Below are 18,964 nucleotides of genomic sequence, written 5' to 3' on the forward strand. Positions count from 1 at the left end.
ACACTCGTATATTTACAATATTGCCCAAGCTATTTAAAGATTGAAAAAAAAAAAAAAAAAAAAAAAAAAAAAAAAAAAAGACAAATTTCACTAACGGATTTCGGACGGAATGAAAAATTAAATTGTTGATTTCCGTTGGTGAAGCGTAACGGACTACCAACAAAAATGTATAGTAACAAAAATGTATAGTGTTGCTAAACCGTCGCAAAAGTCGTCACTAAAATCCATATAATTAAAATTTTCTAATTTGTCGAAAATCCGCCGGTATTCCGTCTCTGTTTCCGACGGATTTTTTCCGTCACTAAATTCTGTCGGTAATGCCCTATTTTTTAGTAGTGGACAGTTTGGAAATCTGATAGATAAAGCATAATACACATTGGCTAATATTTTGATTGTTTGCGGCACACAATATTCAATGTATTAAAAGAATACATATTTTATATATCTTTACTATCTTATAAAGAAATCTAACTATTTCTAAAAATAGATTGATTATAATAATAATATTTTTTTAAGACGTCCAAATGATGAAGCTGATAGTACAACTAGCCATTAATAAAATAATATTAAATTTTAACCACATTTTGAATTCAAATATTTATCATCAAATCTCCTTATATTTCTCAGCAATTTGATATGGTTCCCTCAAATCCCGGATTCATTCAAATTTTGAACCCTTTTCGATATCCTTAAATTTAGCATGTTAATTTAAATATCCCTCCAATCGCAGATACCTCTTTGTTCCCTCGTCTGCTATAAAACCCACCGTCTAGGAATAAAAAATGATTTCATCTCCCAAATAACACCATAGTTTGATTATTTTGTCTTCGACATGTACTTTCTTTTGTAACATAACATTTTTGTAGATGAAACATATCACCGAAAAAATTTACACACCCCGCCACTTTGCGTGGGTACGCTGCTAGTGTGTGTATATATATATATATATATTTTGATGTTAGAATTTTGAAAAAACTTCTATAAAAATAATTGCTATAAAATCTGGTACCAAACAAGAAATAATTAAAGAGGCAATGTTAGAAAAAAAAAAATGAGGTATTAATAGTAGTATGTTATTTAATTTCTTAGGACGGCCTATAAACTATCACACATAGCCACACAGGACTTAAAATTCCAATAGATTATAATATAAAAAAAAAAAAAAAAAAAAAAAAAAAAAAAAAACAAATGGCCGAGAGGTTCTTAACCATTAAGAGATGTATTATAATATGCATTAGAGAAGCACTATACAAAAATTTTGCTTAATCATGGATGTTTTCCCAAAATCACTGTATACATTATTAATCAAGCAGAAATATTAATATACGATAATAAGAATCGATTGATAACTCAAACCATATTATTAAACAATCAAGATGCATAATAACTAATACATGGATTTATTGTTCTGTCACGTTTTCACGCACATTATTTTACAATGAACAAAGAAAGTGATGCCCTTTTTCTACGGATACTCAATACCACAACAGATTAATTAACATACATAATCCAATCAGTAATTAAGCACACACATTATTAGAATCTTCACAAATATATCCAATGCATGACACAACTTTTATTACCTTCACGAACTAGTAATTTTCTGTCATCTTTTTCAGGAACAAGTAATTAAATGCCACAATATGTAACCTGAGTATCAAAATACATAGTCAATAATTTCATTATTATATAATTGATGTTTTGATGAACTAGATGACACGTACCATGATGCATGTGGAATCATTGCTAGTCAACAATCGTGCCTTTGAGATTCAAATTTGGGCATTCATAAGTAATTATAGTTACTATTGATGGGAAAGTGACGCCAATCTTTTTCAGCATCGGTAGGTCTTCAAAATAGAGTGTGTCTAAATCTGGCATATAGTACACGCGTGTAAACAGAATCTGCAACTTCTCACATGACTTTATCTCGATGGTTTTAACAGAGTCGAGAAAAGAGGCAACATATTCAAGCATCGGGCAACTTTCCAATATAAGAGTAGAAAGACATCTTAAACATGAGATTCCGTCCAAACTCTTCAAACTAGTCGCACCAGTGATCGATAATGTCTCTAAAATATCGGATGATTGAAAGATGCGCTCAATTTGCTTCACTTTTGGGCATTCCCAGATTTTTAGAGTTTGTAACTTTGGAAATGAGAGGCCAATGTTCTCCAGTTCTGGTAGTTCCCATAAATGCAATGTTTTTAAGCTTGGAAGTATACCATGATCCGTTGGATCAATGAGTGTTACTATCTTGTCACAGTGTTTGATTTGAAGAACTTCCAAGTTCTTTGGTAGCCATGATGATTGAAATACGACTGAAAGCTTTGGACAACTTTCCAAATACAAACTTTTGAGACTATGGAAGCTCCCAGATGCCTGTTTCCCTTTATATATGCTTTCCAAACGACGATTATTCGAAATTCCAAGATTCTGCAAGAAAATTGCAGAATTGGAATTTTCGTCTCCTTCCTTTTCGGTAAAAATGGTGATTGTTTCATCACACCTGTCGATCCAGCATCCATTTACTTGCTTGAGCTTAGAGACATCAAACTCAGATGGCAAACCATTGAACATATTATCAATCAGAAAGACCATGTTGACTTTACAGATGATGTTTTCGATACCCTTTGGGAAATGGTTAAAACCACGAATCTGCAACGACTTGTTTCCCTTGTATTGAGGAATCCCGCATGCTTGGAGGTAGACATCTCGAAAAACAAGTTCATGTCGTTGAAGATATCGATCTCCTGTTTCACCTTCCACCATGTAAGGAACTGCACATAAATGGCTCTCCTCTTGCAAAGGGTTTTCCTTGAGAATTTCAAGAAACTGAGAACCACTAGTAAATATGGGAGCTTTGTTATCCTCAGACAACCGACAAATGCTCCATTCATCTTGATTCGCCTCTTTTGATGAAGATTCTTCATGGCTGGTGTTAACGTTGACATTTGGAAACTCGATGTGGTCAAGATGACTTAATCCAGACATCTCATCAGGTATTTTTGGGTTGGACCCCAAGAGATCTTTAAACTCGTCATCTTCGGAGGACTCCGCTATAGAACAACCTTGAAGTAGGAGCTTTTGAAGGGTGTGGGACCCACTGAGGTTTGTCAAACGTTTAATGGATGATCCTGAAAGATTCAATACTTCAAGCTTACTTAATGGCTTCAAATCTAGTTCTGCATCTAAGCATGAGCAACCAGCAAGAGAAAGACGAGTAAGGTTTGTGAATTTTGAAATGGAGGGAATCTGTTCGAGGGAAGTATTAGAGAGGTCAAGAATTTGAATGTTGCTCATGTCCTTCATTAATTCAGCTCCATTAGGTTTCAAGGTGACACCAGAAAGATTTAACTCCTCAAGATTCGGCAAGGATACATTTAATTCAAAATTCTTCAAGGCTTTGCAGTTCTTTAGTAGGAGCTGACGGAGATGGCTTGGATTTGAAAGGGAAGGGAAGGACTCAATCTTTGTTTCAGAAAGATCGATCTTTTGAAGGCGAGTTTTTCCCTCGAAAGATTGATTTCCAATATCATCTAAAGCACTACACCATGAGGCATCAAGAATCTCCAATTTTGTAGCAGATTCTAGCGAGGGCAAACGTTTTAATGATGGACAACGTGATAGGTACAATTCACGAAGATTGGAAAGCCGTGAGAGGGAAGGAAGATCTACAACATTAGTTTCTGAGAGGTTGAGGACTCGAAGATCTGTGAGTCGATCAAAGAATCCCACCTCAAACTCTTTAAGATTCTTTGAACCTGAAACATCAAGTACCTCGAGGTCTCGAAGGGATTCGATGCATGGAAGTCTTTCTAACTGAGGGCAACTCTTAAGATAAAGAGAACGAGGGTCGGAAATGTTAGAAGGAAGACGATCAATTGCAGTTTCGGATAGGTCAAGGGTTTTGAGGGATCTTAAGCTTTGTAAAGACGAATCGTGGAACTCTTCGAATTCTATGGAACCAGAGAGATCAAGAGTTTGGAGACTGGTTAGTGAAGTTAGCCCTCGCAATCTGCCTAAACCTTTACATCCCCGACATAACAAATGAGTGAGTGATTCAATGTTTTTGAGCAATGGGGTTGTGGAAACCAAGGTATTAGAAAGATTAAGGCTTTGAAGATTCTTAAATTTCAAGAAGTTTTTATCGACAGTATCCAAAACGATATTACCCGAGAGGTCAACAACCAAAAGATGTTCGAGTTTTGAAAGGCTCTCAAGCTTTTTCAAACGCCGACAATCCTTAATGACTAGCCAACGTAGTTCAAGAAGATTATAAAAGGCCTGAGGTAAATAACTGATTTGAAGTCCAGATAGATGAATACTTTGAAGATTCACCATGTTCTTGAAAAATATCGATTTTAATGACCTCAAAGACCTTCCACCAGAGATCTCAAGAACACGTAAAGCTTTTAAAGGGAGCTTGACATCTTGCAAAAACTCACAACCTCTAAGCACAAGAACACGAAGCTTCTCCATCATATCCAACGAATTTGGCAAAGATTTGATGGTGGGATTGAATAAAGCTAGAACTTGAAGTTCCTTTTCGTATTCAAGGAAGTTCATCATGACTTGCTCGCTAAAATGGGTCCCGTCTAATAATAAAGTCGAAAGATTCTGACCAACTTCCTTTGATGATGATTGTTTCTGCTCTTGATTCTTCTCTTTCGTACGTGTCCGAGGTGTTTTTAACATTCCATCTTCATGTGTGATTCGCCCAAAACCTTCTACATCAGAAGTAAACACAGTCGCCAAACCAAGATTTGCGTTTTGGTCAACGTACTGATAGAGATCATCAACGTTTATAAGTGATTTATCCATGAAAACATAATCACCCTCTAGCCCTTTGAGTACGCCATAATCCATTAGCTCCATTACAATCCCATGACCTTTGTTATACAAGCTAGTCATGCTACCATAACCCAAATACCCTTCCAAGATCCAGTAAGTTATCAGCTCGTTGTAGTGAACACTTGCTGAATCACGAAAGAAATGGTGACCATGCCACCATAGATCTTTCAAAATACTGATGGGCAACACATCATGCTTCATGCACAATAACTTGTTTACACTATATTTGTGAGATGTTTCTTCCAACTCCTTTTCAAGAATAGACATTCTACATTCATCTACACCAAAGTAATTCAAGGATTTTGCTATCATAATAACTGTACCAGGAAAACCGTCACTTTTTTCCATCAATGTTCTACCTAGATCTAGGATTCTTTCCTTCTTCCTCAACTGAGCATCAAGTTTTCCTATCAATAAAGCATTAGACTCTTCTTTAGGGAAAGCTTCAACCTCAATAGCATCAGAAATATCTTCATGTTTCCTCTTTAATCTTGATATTAAAAGAGTTTTGAAGTTTTCATTAGGAAACATTTCATTCCATAGTGACCAAAATTTTGTTTCATTTGAATCATGTTCAGTTTCGTGATCTAGGTGAACATCATCTAAAATTAGAAGAATTTCCTTTTCTTCAAGTTTCTTCTTTTCCTTTTCTTCAAGTTTCTTCGTTTCCTTTTCTTCAAGTTTCTTCTTTATCTCTTTAATCAATGTTTCTGAGTCTTGAACCTTATCATCGTTTTCCTTTAGTTCCTTATTTTCATCCCCATCCTCCCACTCCTCATACGTAGTAGGAAGTAAGCATAGCTGTTGAGCAATACTTTTGGAGAGAGACTCTTTCGTATACTCTTTGCACATAAACACCCAAAGTGTGACATGGATAATTTTCATCCTGGTGGCAAGCTCACTTACTCTCTTTGCCATCCATGTTTTCCCAACTCCTGGAGGCCCAAACAGATTTACTTTCTTGTGATCTTTTAGGCTTGCACATATTTTGCTCACATGCTGAATTGAACTGAGCACCTTTTCCTTGCCATTATTATTCTACAATTATAATGAATATAAAATAAATTTAGTACTTTCGGAATGTAATCAAAAGTGATCAAGTTATATGATGGTCATTTAAAACCCATGTACTAGATGATGGCTTTATTCTTTCAATTGACACATAAAGGTGTTTAGTATAAACCATTAACTTTTATAAAATTGTGGATACTATTTTCTTCCTTTGTAGAATTTTTAAAAACACAAAGGGTGGTTTAGAGAGGGGTAAATAGAAGATTATATATACCTAATTTTTAGAGTTTTGACTAAAACATAGTAATTAGAAAACAAAATTTATTTATACATAGTGGTTTTGAATTTATTTAGCAAACAAAATAGACTCTACCAAATATGTACGATGGCGAAAATGCCTATTTGAGTTCCCTTTATTTGTCACACACTAAAACTCTTACCTTGTATCTAGGATAACCTCATAGACATGCGAAAAGTATTTAGTTGTAGTAGTAAAAGCACTATATTTTTTTTTAATTATTTTAACTCGATTCAATCCATTTAGAAGAGAAAGGAGATGGGGAAATAACCATCCATGGCACTAAAAGTTTAATGAATACATACAATTGTTAACTATTTGAAATCATGTTATATAGATTGTTATAGGATATGTAGATTCCTATTTTTTTTTCTTCTCCAAAAGAGGTCTCGGGTAGATAAGACTGCACTCCGGTATATATAAATGTGAATAAGACCATATGTGAAGCCGATGTGGGATACTAACACATCCACCAGAGGAAGGTTGGATTAGATTAGACTGATGTGTCAAAGCTTGAGGTGCTCAACTTTGGCTCCAATACCATATTAATTAGATTGTTATATGATGTGTGGAGTCCTAAATTTTCACTCCAAAAGATCCACTAAAGAGAGAGGGTTAACTCCAATATAACTAGTGGTGACCGAAATTATCTATAGTCAACAAGGGAAAACAACAGATCATATTTTATTAGAAAGTTCTTACCTTAAAGTTTTAAACTATGATCTATTTGAATTTGACTTCATAATGTCATTACCTACCATGTTTAGGTCGATCCAAAATTCACATAAATCGACAACAAAACTTCAAGTCCTCTAAAAAAGATGGTAAAATGGTCTATTAGTTTTCTAGAACCTTACTAGTAAATATGTAGGGTGTGTGTATGTATGTATGTATGTGTCTGTATTCATTTTCTTCTCTTGTATAATAAGGCAAGACTCTAGTATAAATAGGTCCCATTTCATTTGTAATCATCCATCAACTTTTGTCAACTTCATCTTATAAGATAACTATATTTTAAAGTTTATTCTTAGTTTCTTCCCTTGTATACTTGTTTACAAAAGTGCCTCGATTTAGGCTACTTGGCTTTAAGACAAAGTATGAATGGTGAACTTGGAGAGAAATGTCTATGAGAAGTGATATCAAATTGGGCTCTTTTAAGGGATGGGATAAGGTTCCAAAACCATGTTTAAGTGAAGGCAATGGGTACAATACTAGATTTAAAAATTGAACTACGGATGCCTTATCAAGAATGAAGCCCCGATGTATAATGAACAGTCCTTGTGGAGCACATTTGAGATAATAGATTATTTTAAAACAAGAGAAAAACAATGATGATCTCTTAAATAAGATAAAAAGGATCTTATGGAAGACCTTAGTTCTGATAAAGGTTTCATTGTTCAAAAATAATTTCTTTAATTGGTTATACCAAGGAAGTCAACTTTGATAAAAATTTATCTTTGAAGAATTTTATGTCAAACCGATAGTGGGTCACTTCAAAAAAGAAGGGACTTAACTACGTATTGTGTGGAAGGTTTTTGGGATGGGAATAATGAACGATATATTTGATATGATCAAAGCATGTGATCTTTGTCAAAGAAACAAACGTTTGTCTTGAAATGTGGCGACGTTGCTACAACTTATACGTTTACCTTTGAAGGTATGGAAAGAAATCATAATGGCCCTCATATATAGTTTTCTAAACTCCGGACGAATGAATTCTATTTTTGTAGTAAGAGGAATGAATTTTATAATTATTGTAGTTGACTAATTGAGCAAATATATTCCTTTATTTAGTCACCTCGAAGCATCCATTTACAGCTTAATCGGTAGCTAGATTTTTTACCAAGGAAATTACTTATTTACATGTTTTAATGTCAACCAATATGGATTAGAGGTTGAATTTTAGAAAGTCGATTTTTGAAATAGATTTTGACAAGGGACCAACAACGCAACTCGTTGATTCACCTATGGATTGTTGGGAACGTGGAAAGACGGTCAAATTCAAGTCACATATTCTTCAATTTAAAATAAAATTATATTAAATATTTTAGTTCCATAGTTTGATTTTTTATTATAGATTTTTTGTTTTTTATTCCATAAAATAGAAGTAATAATAACGCTATTTATTATTACGCTAGGTTACCTTTCTATTTAGGATCATATTAATGTCTGAATTTAATGTGTCGGTTATCAATCTTCACATTTATTATTATTGTAATGATTTGGAGTTTACTAGTCTCCTATAAGAAGATTAGATTGTTATGTCCAGGACATTGAAATATTATATTCCCTCAGTTTCAATATTATTGTTCAAAGATAAAATAACACACAGATTAAAAAATACATTAATTATCATTAATTTTATATAATAAAATGACAGTTTTGTTCTTATTTTGCATTTAATGTTCCATTAAATGCTTAGTAGGTTAAGTAATAATGAGGGGTATTTTGGTATAAATATTATTTATTTTTATAAGTGGACTATTATTTTGGAACAAACTAAAAAGAAAAGATGGACTATAATTTTAGGACGGAGGGAGTAATAAAAGTCTACCGTTTTAAATTCTCTTTATTCTTTGCTAGATATTGTCTACGTTTTATCGCTTCCATATTGTGTGATACGCGAAGGTTTGCAAAACACGTCCTGTGTCAAGTGGTATCAGAGTTCGTTAGTATCTTGATGACATACTAAGTTGGATTTAATCGTGAGGTTGATGTTCTTTCTCGAGTGAACGATAATTTTGTCGTCGAGCTTGAACAACTATGTGTCGCGATCGTAGATGGTCGGAATAATCACACAAATTATATATATATATATATATATATATATATATATATATATATATATATATATATATATATATATATATATATATGTTCAGTTTCATTTGAGACCATTCTAATTTTGTGAGACCATGAGACCAAATCTAAAAATAATTTTAAAATGCAAAATAAAATGGAAAAATTCAAAAATTCTTTTTTTAAATATTATTTTCGGAACTTGAATTAACTAAAAAAAATATAAAAAAAATAAAAAAAATTCCGTTTTTTTTGAAAAATACGTGAAATATTCTAAATAGAATATTACACTGACAATTCTAAAAAATAATTTTAAAATGCAAAATAAATGGAAAAATCTAAAAATTCTTTTTTTAAATATTATTTTCGGAACTTGAATTAACTAAAAAAAATAAAAATAAAATTAAAAAAAAATTCTATTTTTTTTTAAAAATACGTGAAATATTCTAAATAGAATATTACACTGTACATATTCTAAAAATAATTTTAAAATGCAAAATAAATGGAAAAATCAAAAAATTCTTTTTTTAAATATTATTTTCGGAACATGAATTAACTAAAATAAATAAATAAATAAATAAAATAAAATAAAAAAATGCGTCTCACGGTCTCACAAAATATAGGTGGTCTCAAATGAACCTAACCCTATATATATATATATATATATATATATATATATATATATATATATATATATATATATATATATATATATATATATATATATATATATATATATATATATATATATATATATATATATATATATATATAAAGAAAAAGAGTTGCAAGAAGGCTGAATATTCTACTCGAAGTGTTCTATCAGTAATAAGGTATGACGCTTAATTACTCATAATGCTAATAATTTTGTCTCGCATGATCTTGTTAAGTACTTACAATTACCAATAGAGACTTGTGAGAGCGGAAAAAAACCTATAGAGATGATGTGATTTGCGAGGTTGTTGACATGGATATATGTCATGTTCTACTGGGAACATCGTGGCAACAAGAAGTTAGTGGTATTTATAAGAAACAAAAAAAAATATATCTACATTTTTACATGGGAATAGAAACGAAATGCAATCCTCCATATCAATGCAAGAACCCAAGTAGCAAAATCGAAGGTCAAACAACAAATAATTCGAGACTAACGTATAGATATTGAAGAAAAAAACTTTAATAATAATGGTTTTGATAAATCTCAAGGTAAACATATTGTTAGAAAAGATATCAAAGTCTTTGTCAAAATTTTGGAGGAGGATAATAATTTTAACTTGATAAAAGAATATGATATCAAAGCTCATGAATATTCTAAAGAAAATAATGGTTCAAAATTTCTTCAAACTTGGAACATGGATGATATTGAAAGCCCAGATAAAAAGTTATTGGTGGATAATGATGAATTTTTCGACGTTGATCAACAATATTTCAACCAAAAATGCCTAATCCAAGAACTCGAGGACGAGTTCTTTTCAAGCGAGGGGATTGATAAGGGACCAACAACGCCTGAGTCTGAGTCTGATCAGGATCGGTTCGGGCTCGTTTAAGTTATATGAGGTTCAAGCTCGAGCTCGGCTCGATTTGAGCTTTTTTGTACTAAGCTCGGCTCAAGCTCGTAAATAATTATACAAGCTGAGCTCGGGCTCGATTAGTTTTTTGTTCGACGTGCCTAAATAAGTTTAAGTTCGGCTCGAGCTAGTTAAGAAACTTGTTTATTAATACCATGAATTCCTAATTCCCCAAATATTTTTATTTTAATATATAAAAATAATAATAAATTATATTATATAAAAGCTCGTTTAGGCTCACGAGCCTAATCGAGCTTAGTGATATAGGCTCGAGCTCAAGCTCGTTTAATAAACAAGCTTAATATTAAGCTTGAGTTCGGCTCGAGCTCGTTTAAAATCGGTTCTGAGTCAAGCTTTTAACGAATCGATCTCGAGTAGTTCACGAGTAGTTTGGCTCGTTTGCACTCCTAGTAATAATAACCTTATTTATTATTGCGTAGGTTACTTTTATATTTAGGATCAATATTAATGTGGAGGTTTTTTTACCGAATTTAATGTGTCCGTTTTAAATCTTCTCATTTATTATTATAATGATTTAGAGTTTAGTCTAACCTAATAAATGAAAATCAATTTAGAGTTTACCAGTCTAACCTAAATATCATGTTCTTATTGAATTTGACACATGTTATTTTCTAAGAGTTTTTGATTTATTTTTTGTCCCCTTACCATTTTCTTGTATTTTGCATTTTCTTAAATTTAAAATCCACATTTTAGTGAGATTTATATATGTAAAGTAAGTTATTCTATTAAATTCATAATAAATGCATTACAACCTTTCAAATATCTTATATTATATATTAAATTACTTACTTTATTTATTATATTTTTTGGATTTATGTAAAATTATTATTTTATAAAATATGTAATGGTTATAATTTTATATTAAATATTTTTTATAAATACGTGTAATACACGGGTTTCACACCTATTCTATGTAAGAAGAATAGATTGTAATGTTGAGCACATTTCCTATATAAGAAGATTAGATTGTAATGTTGAACACATTGAAATATTATAATAAAAAGTTACTCCTGTTTTGGGTTCTTTTTATTCATTGCATGAAAATGTCAAGCTTTTATTGCTTCCATAAAATCTATCAGACGTTACATTTTTAAGCTTCAACGGAAAGAATCGAGTAAAATACACCTTTCACCCTCAAATAGATGGACAATCAAAAGTTGTATGAAGCAAAAACATGATTTTGGTAGAAAAGAGGTTGAATTTTATGTGGAAATTGTCCAAAAATGGATGCCCATTTAGTTCTTTGTTTTTAGTGGTTCTCCTCATTCACTCTGGCTTGTTTACATAGCATGATTGCAATGGCTTGCTATATTTGAATTTATGGATGTTATCTTTGCTTGTGATATTATAATATATTTGAAGGTATTTATTTGACTAAAATAATAATAATATTTTACATGATTTTAATGTTTTTTCTTTTCAATCGACTAAATATCTATTTGGCATCTAAAATATAAGTATTATGCTATTTTAATGAAATTAGCCAAACATATAACAATTCAAAAAACTAAGAGGTTTTCGAAATATAAAACAACATAGAAAGAAAATAAATAGTACTATAGTTTTCAAACGTCTTTGTGGAGAAAGAGACATTGTTTTGGATTTTACTTGTTACCACTAATTTGACCATGTTTATCTATTGTTGATTTTCTGGACGAAGACGGCACATCCTATGCCCTACACGTGGTGATATTTTCAAACGAGGGCAAAGTGGGCAGTTGTATATTTTCAAACTAAGGTAAAGTGGGCAGTTGTACGTTGTACAGGGCTTTATATATATTTATTTAAATATAAAAAACTTCATACCTAATAAATGAATGACAATTTTGCCACATATCACTTCCTCATTAACTTGGACACATGTTATTTTTTGGTATTTTTGACTAAATGTTTTTCCATTTGTTATTTTTTTAATCTTTTCTTAATTAACACATCATATTTACACATCAATCAATAATTGTTTTAATTGAAAATAATCAATAAATTCAATATTAGTACTTATATAGCATTAAATATATTTCCTTTAAAATTCAAATTTTAAATTTTAAATTTCAAATCTAAAATTTTAAGTTGAAATCTATTTTTGATTAAAATTTTATATTTAATTTTTATTTTATCAAACCCGTATAATATATGGGTTTTACACCTAGTATAATAATAAAAAGATCATTTTTTTTCTGACTCATCTAAAGTATTTGAAAATATTTAAACCAACAGAACCGCCACCGACCCTGCACATTACGCTTCCAATACTCACTAGTGACGAGTCCCTTAATGTTTGGATGGAAATACCCAATGAAGTGAGTCTAATATATAATGATTTAGAAAGCTTAATTCAATGTATTTTAAGTAAGCCATTCTAATATATAATGATTTAGCAAGCTTAATTCAATGTCTTTTAGTTAATAGTATGTGTATTGATTCCATCCATTATGAAGCGAATTGACTACAAGATGAAAAGAACATTAAAATTAATATTATATTAAGAATACTAAGTTTAGTCTCTTCCTTTTGTGTCAAAGATATCCAATACGGTTTCAATTTCAATAATAATTTCGATTGATTGGTTTTACGTATATAAAAAGACTTTTATATCCTTTTCTTATCTTATTTTTTATTTTTTTTCAACTAATTTTATGTAAAAAAAAATAAAAAAAAAAAAGGAAGAAACCTCATCCCTATCGTTCAAGTATAGAGTTATAGTCATGGGATTCGGTCATCGATGACCTTTCTCACATGAGTTTATGGAGTCTCTTCTCACCTTCTCCACCATGTAAAATCTATATCTTACTTCAAACCACTCCATTTTCCCTTATACGATTAAATCCTGCAGTGCTCTCTTTTATTGTCATTTTGGAAAAGTAGACCTACCTAATAGCTTTTCTCTTTCCCACACATACACGCGCATATATATATATATATATATATATATATATATATATATATATATATATATATATATATATATATATATATATATATATATATATATATATATATATATATATATATATATATATATATATATATATATATATATATATGAACTAAATTTAAATATTCTAACTAATTATTGTGCGGATATAATATGTTATGAGAATTACTAAAAGAATAAGTTGTTTAACAATGTGAATACATTCAACCTTACAAAAATATCGTTATTTTTATACATTCTCGCTAATTATTATTTATTTTTGTTCTCACATATCGTTTTTCACTCATTTTCATTCTGACATAATACGACCCAATAAGCATTCTGACAAACGTTCTGACAGAAATGATAATAATAATAATATGTGTATAATAACTTTATAGACGATTTAATTAGTGAGAATGTGTGTTAATGACAACATTTATGTAAGATTTAACGTATTTATATTATCAAACAATATATTTTCTGTATCATTCTTATATCATATGATATTCGCACAATAATTAGTTAAAATAGAATAACCTAAGCCATATATATATATATATATATATATATATATATATATATATATATATATATATATATATATATCAAAACTCGCATGTTTTGACCAAAAAGTTTGGAGTAACACTGATGGTAAAAAAAAATTATTTTATTGAGAGTTTTGCCCAGTGTGGTTTGAACTTTTTCGTAAAAACGATTTTGCTTTCATTATTTAATTTTCAATTTTTTATTTTATTACCAGCAATTAAAAAACAATTAAAGATGAAACAAAAATAAAATACCCCTCTTTCTCTCTCTCACCGAAGCTTCAATGGCATGTGAAAAATTATACATATGAAAAATCGATGTTCTCTTTCTAGCTTTAATCGACAGCTTCAATCTGAGCTCTAATGATTGCCAATGGGTTTGTTATCAATACTTTTGGGGTTTATTATTCTAAAGTCGAAATCAAATCTGATGAAGGGTTTCTTGTTCTAAAGTTGAAATCAAGAGCTAAAGAACGTACACACTTACATTCATGAACCCCATATCTGATGAACACACACACACACACACAAATCTCTTTCTCAAAAGAATACCCATAAATCCAATCTATAATCGATTTTATGTATGTGTGTATGTGTAGGTTTCCTTCTTGAAATCGATTTATGTATGTTCATCCCTAAAGTTCGTCGGATATCCCAGAAGATCTAAATCAAAAAGCTCTGATTGCCTCTCTGAAACTGAAATCGAAGCCAACACCCACCTATCATCCTTCATATCCACTTCTCCCCTTACTCTGAACTGATAGAGACTGAATCGATGTTGCCATTGAAGAACTTCAAGTGGGATTTTCAGAGGATTTTTTTTTGCTGTTGTAGGTTGGTTCTTGAGAGATCGACGGTAGTTAAACAATGATTTGAAGCTCTCTCAACTAAGATTCGTACACACTTCTCGTTTCTATAATCATTGACTATATATGAAAATCAAAACCACTGATCACTTCAGATTCAGTAGATGAAATATTTTTAGTCTTTATAGCTTTGAAGTTTTTCTGATCTGGGTTTTGTTGGAATTTTTTATTTGTCGATCATGATCTGGAATATGGTGTTCAGATTTAAATATTGATCGTTTTTTGATTTGTCTTTCGTTTTAATTTGGTGAAGCAAATGTAATAACTTTTGTAATGGAGTTGAATCTCAAAGAAGATGGAGATGAGTTTTGAAGTTGTTGTGCATATGAGGAGGAGCTTGATGTGGAAGAGATTACGAAAAAAAGTTTAAAATATTGCAGCGATGATGCTTTCTTGATGAATTTTTTGTACGAATGTTCTTCAAGGGTTCCTCAATTCCAAACTTTGATAACAATCGCTTCAATATCTTTGGAATTAGGGTTGTAATGGAGAGAGAGAGAGAGAGAGAGAGAGAGAGAGAGAGAGAGAGAGAGAGAGAGAGAGAGAAAGAAAGAAAGAAGGGGGGGGGGGGGAGGAAAAAGGGAGGGTATTTTATTTTTAATTGTTTTTCTAATGCTACTAACAAAACAAAAATGGAAAATTAAATATTAAAGACAAAATTGTCTTACAAAAAAATTGAAACCAAATTAGACCAAACTCGTAAGATAATGAAACTTTTGGACCACTAATACTAGTCCAAACATTTTTTGCCCAAACATTTTAGTTTTGACATACTACATAGACCATTCTTACAAATTTGTCTAAAATATATAATATTTCATTTTTTTATAACAAGAATGAAAGGTAAATTTAATATTAAATAATTAATACAACAATCTAAAACAAAATAAATTACAACCTATTACCTATTATCAAGGTTGTAAAAATCGTTTGACGTTAGCTAGTCGGTGGACTGTGGTTAATAGATTAACCGGCTAGGCGGAGATTAATCGGAGGACTAATCGGTGACCATTAATTGCTAATTTGTTGAATTTTAAAAAAATTAAATATGACTAATATTATATAAAAGTTCATAAATACCCCTAATATCAATAACAAAATAGGTTATTATGATTAATAAAAGAGTAATCATACCTTAAATAGTTTCTATTGAGGTATAACTTTTTCAAAGTGTTAAAATTTCATCAAGTTCTACTGTTTCACTCATTGTGTATGAACGGATTAATCGTTAGGCGCCCTCTAATCGGTCGAGTAGCGCCTAGGGATTAATCGAAGATTAATTAGGACCTAGTCGGGATTTTTACAACATTGCCTATTACCAAAACCTAAAATAAATATTTTTCTATAACTTAACTTATTTTTTAATATAATTTTCATTTATCTTCCTCTTACATAATTTTCATTTTAAACTCTAATATACATAGTCTAATAGGTGTTCGGCAAAAAGAATTGATACAAGAGGAAAACAATAGTGAAATTTCGAAAATCTTCAAAGTAAATCAAGTTAAGGTTGAAGTTTAATAACATTATAATGAATATATCAAACAAAACAACTAATTATAGTGAGTTTGGGTACCTAAGCTTATATACCCTTAAGAGTATATTCACTTTCCCCATATATATATATATATATATATATATATATATATATATATATATATATATATATATATATATATATATATATATATATATATATAAATTTATTATCAAATCATTTCTTGATTAGTCTTAGGGTAACGTTATAAAAACCATCAAGTTTTCAGGGTTTTATCGGTTTTGCCCAAAGTTGAATTTTATGTTCGTTTTTATCTTAATATTTTTGAAAAAATGCTCGCTTTTACCCTTTTACCAATGATAATAGGTTTTCCAGATTATCTTTATATTAATTTCGCAAAAAAAAAACACTTAAGTTTATCTTTTTTTGCGTCTTTACCCTTAAGTTTATAATTTTTTTTTTACACTTTTACCTTAAGTATACTTTTTTCATAAAATACATATTCATATGATTTTTCTGCTTGAATACGTATATTATGGAAAAAAAATTCATAGGGTAAAAGTGTAAAAAAAAATTATAAACTTAAGGGTAAAAACGTAAAAAAAACTATAAACTTAAGGGTTTTTTTGCGCAGTTAATATAATACTAACCTCTTATCACCGGTAAAAAAAGTAAAATCGAACATTTTTTGGAAAATAATAGGGTAAAAACGGATATAAAATTCAACTTTGGATAAACCGACAAAATTCTAAAAACTTAACGGTTTTTATGACATTAGCCCTTAGTTTGATTTCCATAGTTACTTTATATTTTAAAAAATATGTTTTCCTCGTAAAGTTTTATCTTTCTATTTCAATGAACAGTAAACATCACGTTGGATAGACATACATTTTTTTTAACTGAAAAATCAAAAACATCATGAAAATATACGATCGGATAAATACAATATTAAATATTTTTAATTAGATTATGCAATTAAAAAGAATCTAAGATAAAGAAAAATAGTTTTATCTAATTTCTCTTAACAAAAAAATAATATAATATCTAAGAAGTCAAAAACGCAAAATAAATTACGAAAATAAAAGCCTGTTCTGTCTTATGTTCAACAAAACAAGAAGTTGGATTTTGGAATATGATCGTAAGTTGCACAATATTAAATATTATCATAACTTAAAAATTTGTATATGCCCTAAATGGACATTATTTGTTTTCCAATCTGTTTACAAACATTTTATATAAAATTAATTATAATTAACGTATATAACTAATATTACCATAAGAAAAAATAATGGCCTATAATTGATATTTCATTTTTATAAGAAACTTAAACAAATCTACTTGTTATTAAACTTTTAGATAATCATTTTAAAAAATTTAAGAATACATGTTTGCTTATTTTTCTTCAATAAAGTTATCTTAAAATTAGGTACCAATAATATGTATTATTGAGATAATTTTGAAAGTATTAAATGTTGATGATTTTAGTGTCATCGATATATTTATTGTAATTGGGATGTTATTCAGTTCAAGTTGAATTCGGTTCGATTATATTTGGAGATAATATATATATATATATATATATATATATATATATATATATATATATATATATATATATATATATATATATATATATATATATATATATATGCATTTTGAGACAACTAATTAGGACTTGAGAACGTTGGGGTTTAAGGGCACATCCCCTACTATGCACAATAAAGTACCATATAAAATATACGAAACATAGTAAAGTAGCCAAAGTGTAAGAAAAACCTGAGAATTTAGGTCTTCCATTTCGACGTGAATATCCAACGTACAAATCTATAAATTAAAGGAATTGTTAGATAAACCTCAAAAAATAAGACAAGGGCTACAAATTCATGTAAAATTTGCGGCAACATCCTCTAAATAAATGTTTGGGGAGTGCGGCTGATGGATTATAAGAAATGTTCAATAGATTTATGAGAAAATATATGAAATATTAGAAACACAGTTTGATTTTTGAGAGGGGATAACCTGTGAATTCGATGGTTTTTATTTTTGGTGATTTGGATATTTGTTGTGGGAGGGTATTTATAGTGCTCACGCAAGGCGTCAACAAGAAAATTTTAGTGACGAGTATATATCAAGTGTTGGGGAATAACTTCTTTGCTTCCCGGTTAAAAAGGAGAAGTGAATGGAATAAAGTTATATCTAATGCATCAATAGACAATAAATAGACACTAGTTGTACTCTATGCTTCAAACATTTGTACCAAATACACTTATTTTATGAAATATGGAAAAAAACAAAGAATTTTGTAAGGATAACTTCAAATATAGGTAAATTAGATAGACACTAGTTGTACTATATGCTTCACCATATACACTTAGTTTATGAAATATGGAAAACACAAAGAATTTTGTAAGCATAACTTCAAATATAGGTAAATTAAGAGCATATTTCTATGTAAGTTTGATCGTGAGCTTTTTACTCTATATGGTTGATTTGTAAGACATCATGGGCGGAGCTACAGTAACATCCGGACTTTTAGGTATACTGCTTATTTATATATTTTTGAGGACTATTGAGCAACTGTACGAGT

General features: G+C 29.9%; 1 protein-coding gene across 1 annotated transcript; it reads right to left on the reverse strand.

Moving 5' to 3' along the window:
- Positions 1-1,338: 1,338 nt before the first annotated feature.
- LOC145046447 (putative disease resistance protein At4g19050) lies at positions 1,339-18,425 on the reverse strand. Its single transcript, XM_078994737.1, has 4 exons — positions 18,397-18,425; positions 18,154-18,201; positions 1,725-5,892; positions 1,339-1,650 (listed from the first exon to the last, which is right to left on the reverse strand). Exons 2-3 carry the CDS (start codon positions 18,172-18,174, stop codon positions 1,747-1,749), a joined length of 4,167 nt encoding a protein of 1,388 aa, XP_078850863.1. The 5' UTR covers positions 18,175-18,201; positions 18,397-18,425; the 3' UTR covers positions 1,339-1,650; positions 1,725-1,746.
- Between the last annotated feature and the right edge of the window lie 539 nt (positions 18,426-18,964).

The sequence above is a fragment of the Lactuca saligna genome, chromosome 1 (assembly GCF_052625555.1).
Source record: "Lactuca saligna cultivar CGN05327 chromosome 1, ASM5262555v1, whole genome shotgun sequence".
Classification (NCBI taxonomy): domain Eukaryota; kingdom Viridiplantae; phylum Streptophyta; class Magnoliopsida; order Asterales; family Asteraceae; genus Lactuca; species Lactuca saligna.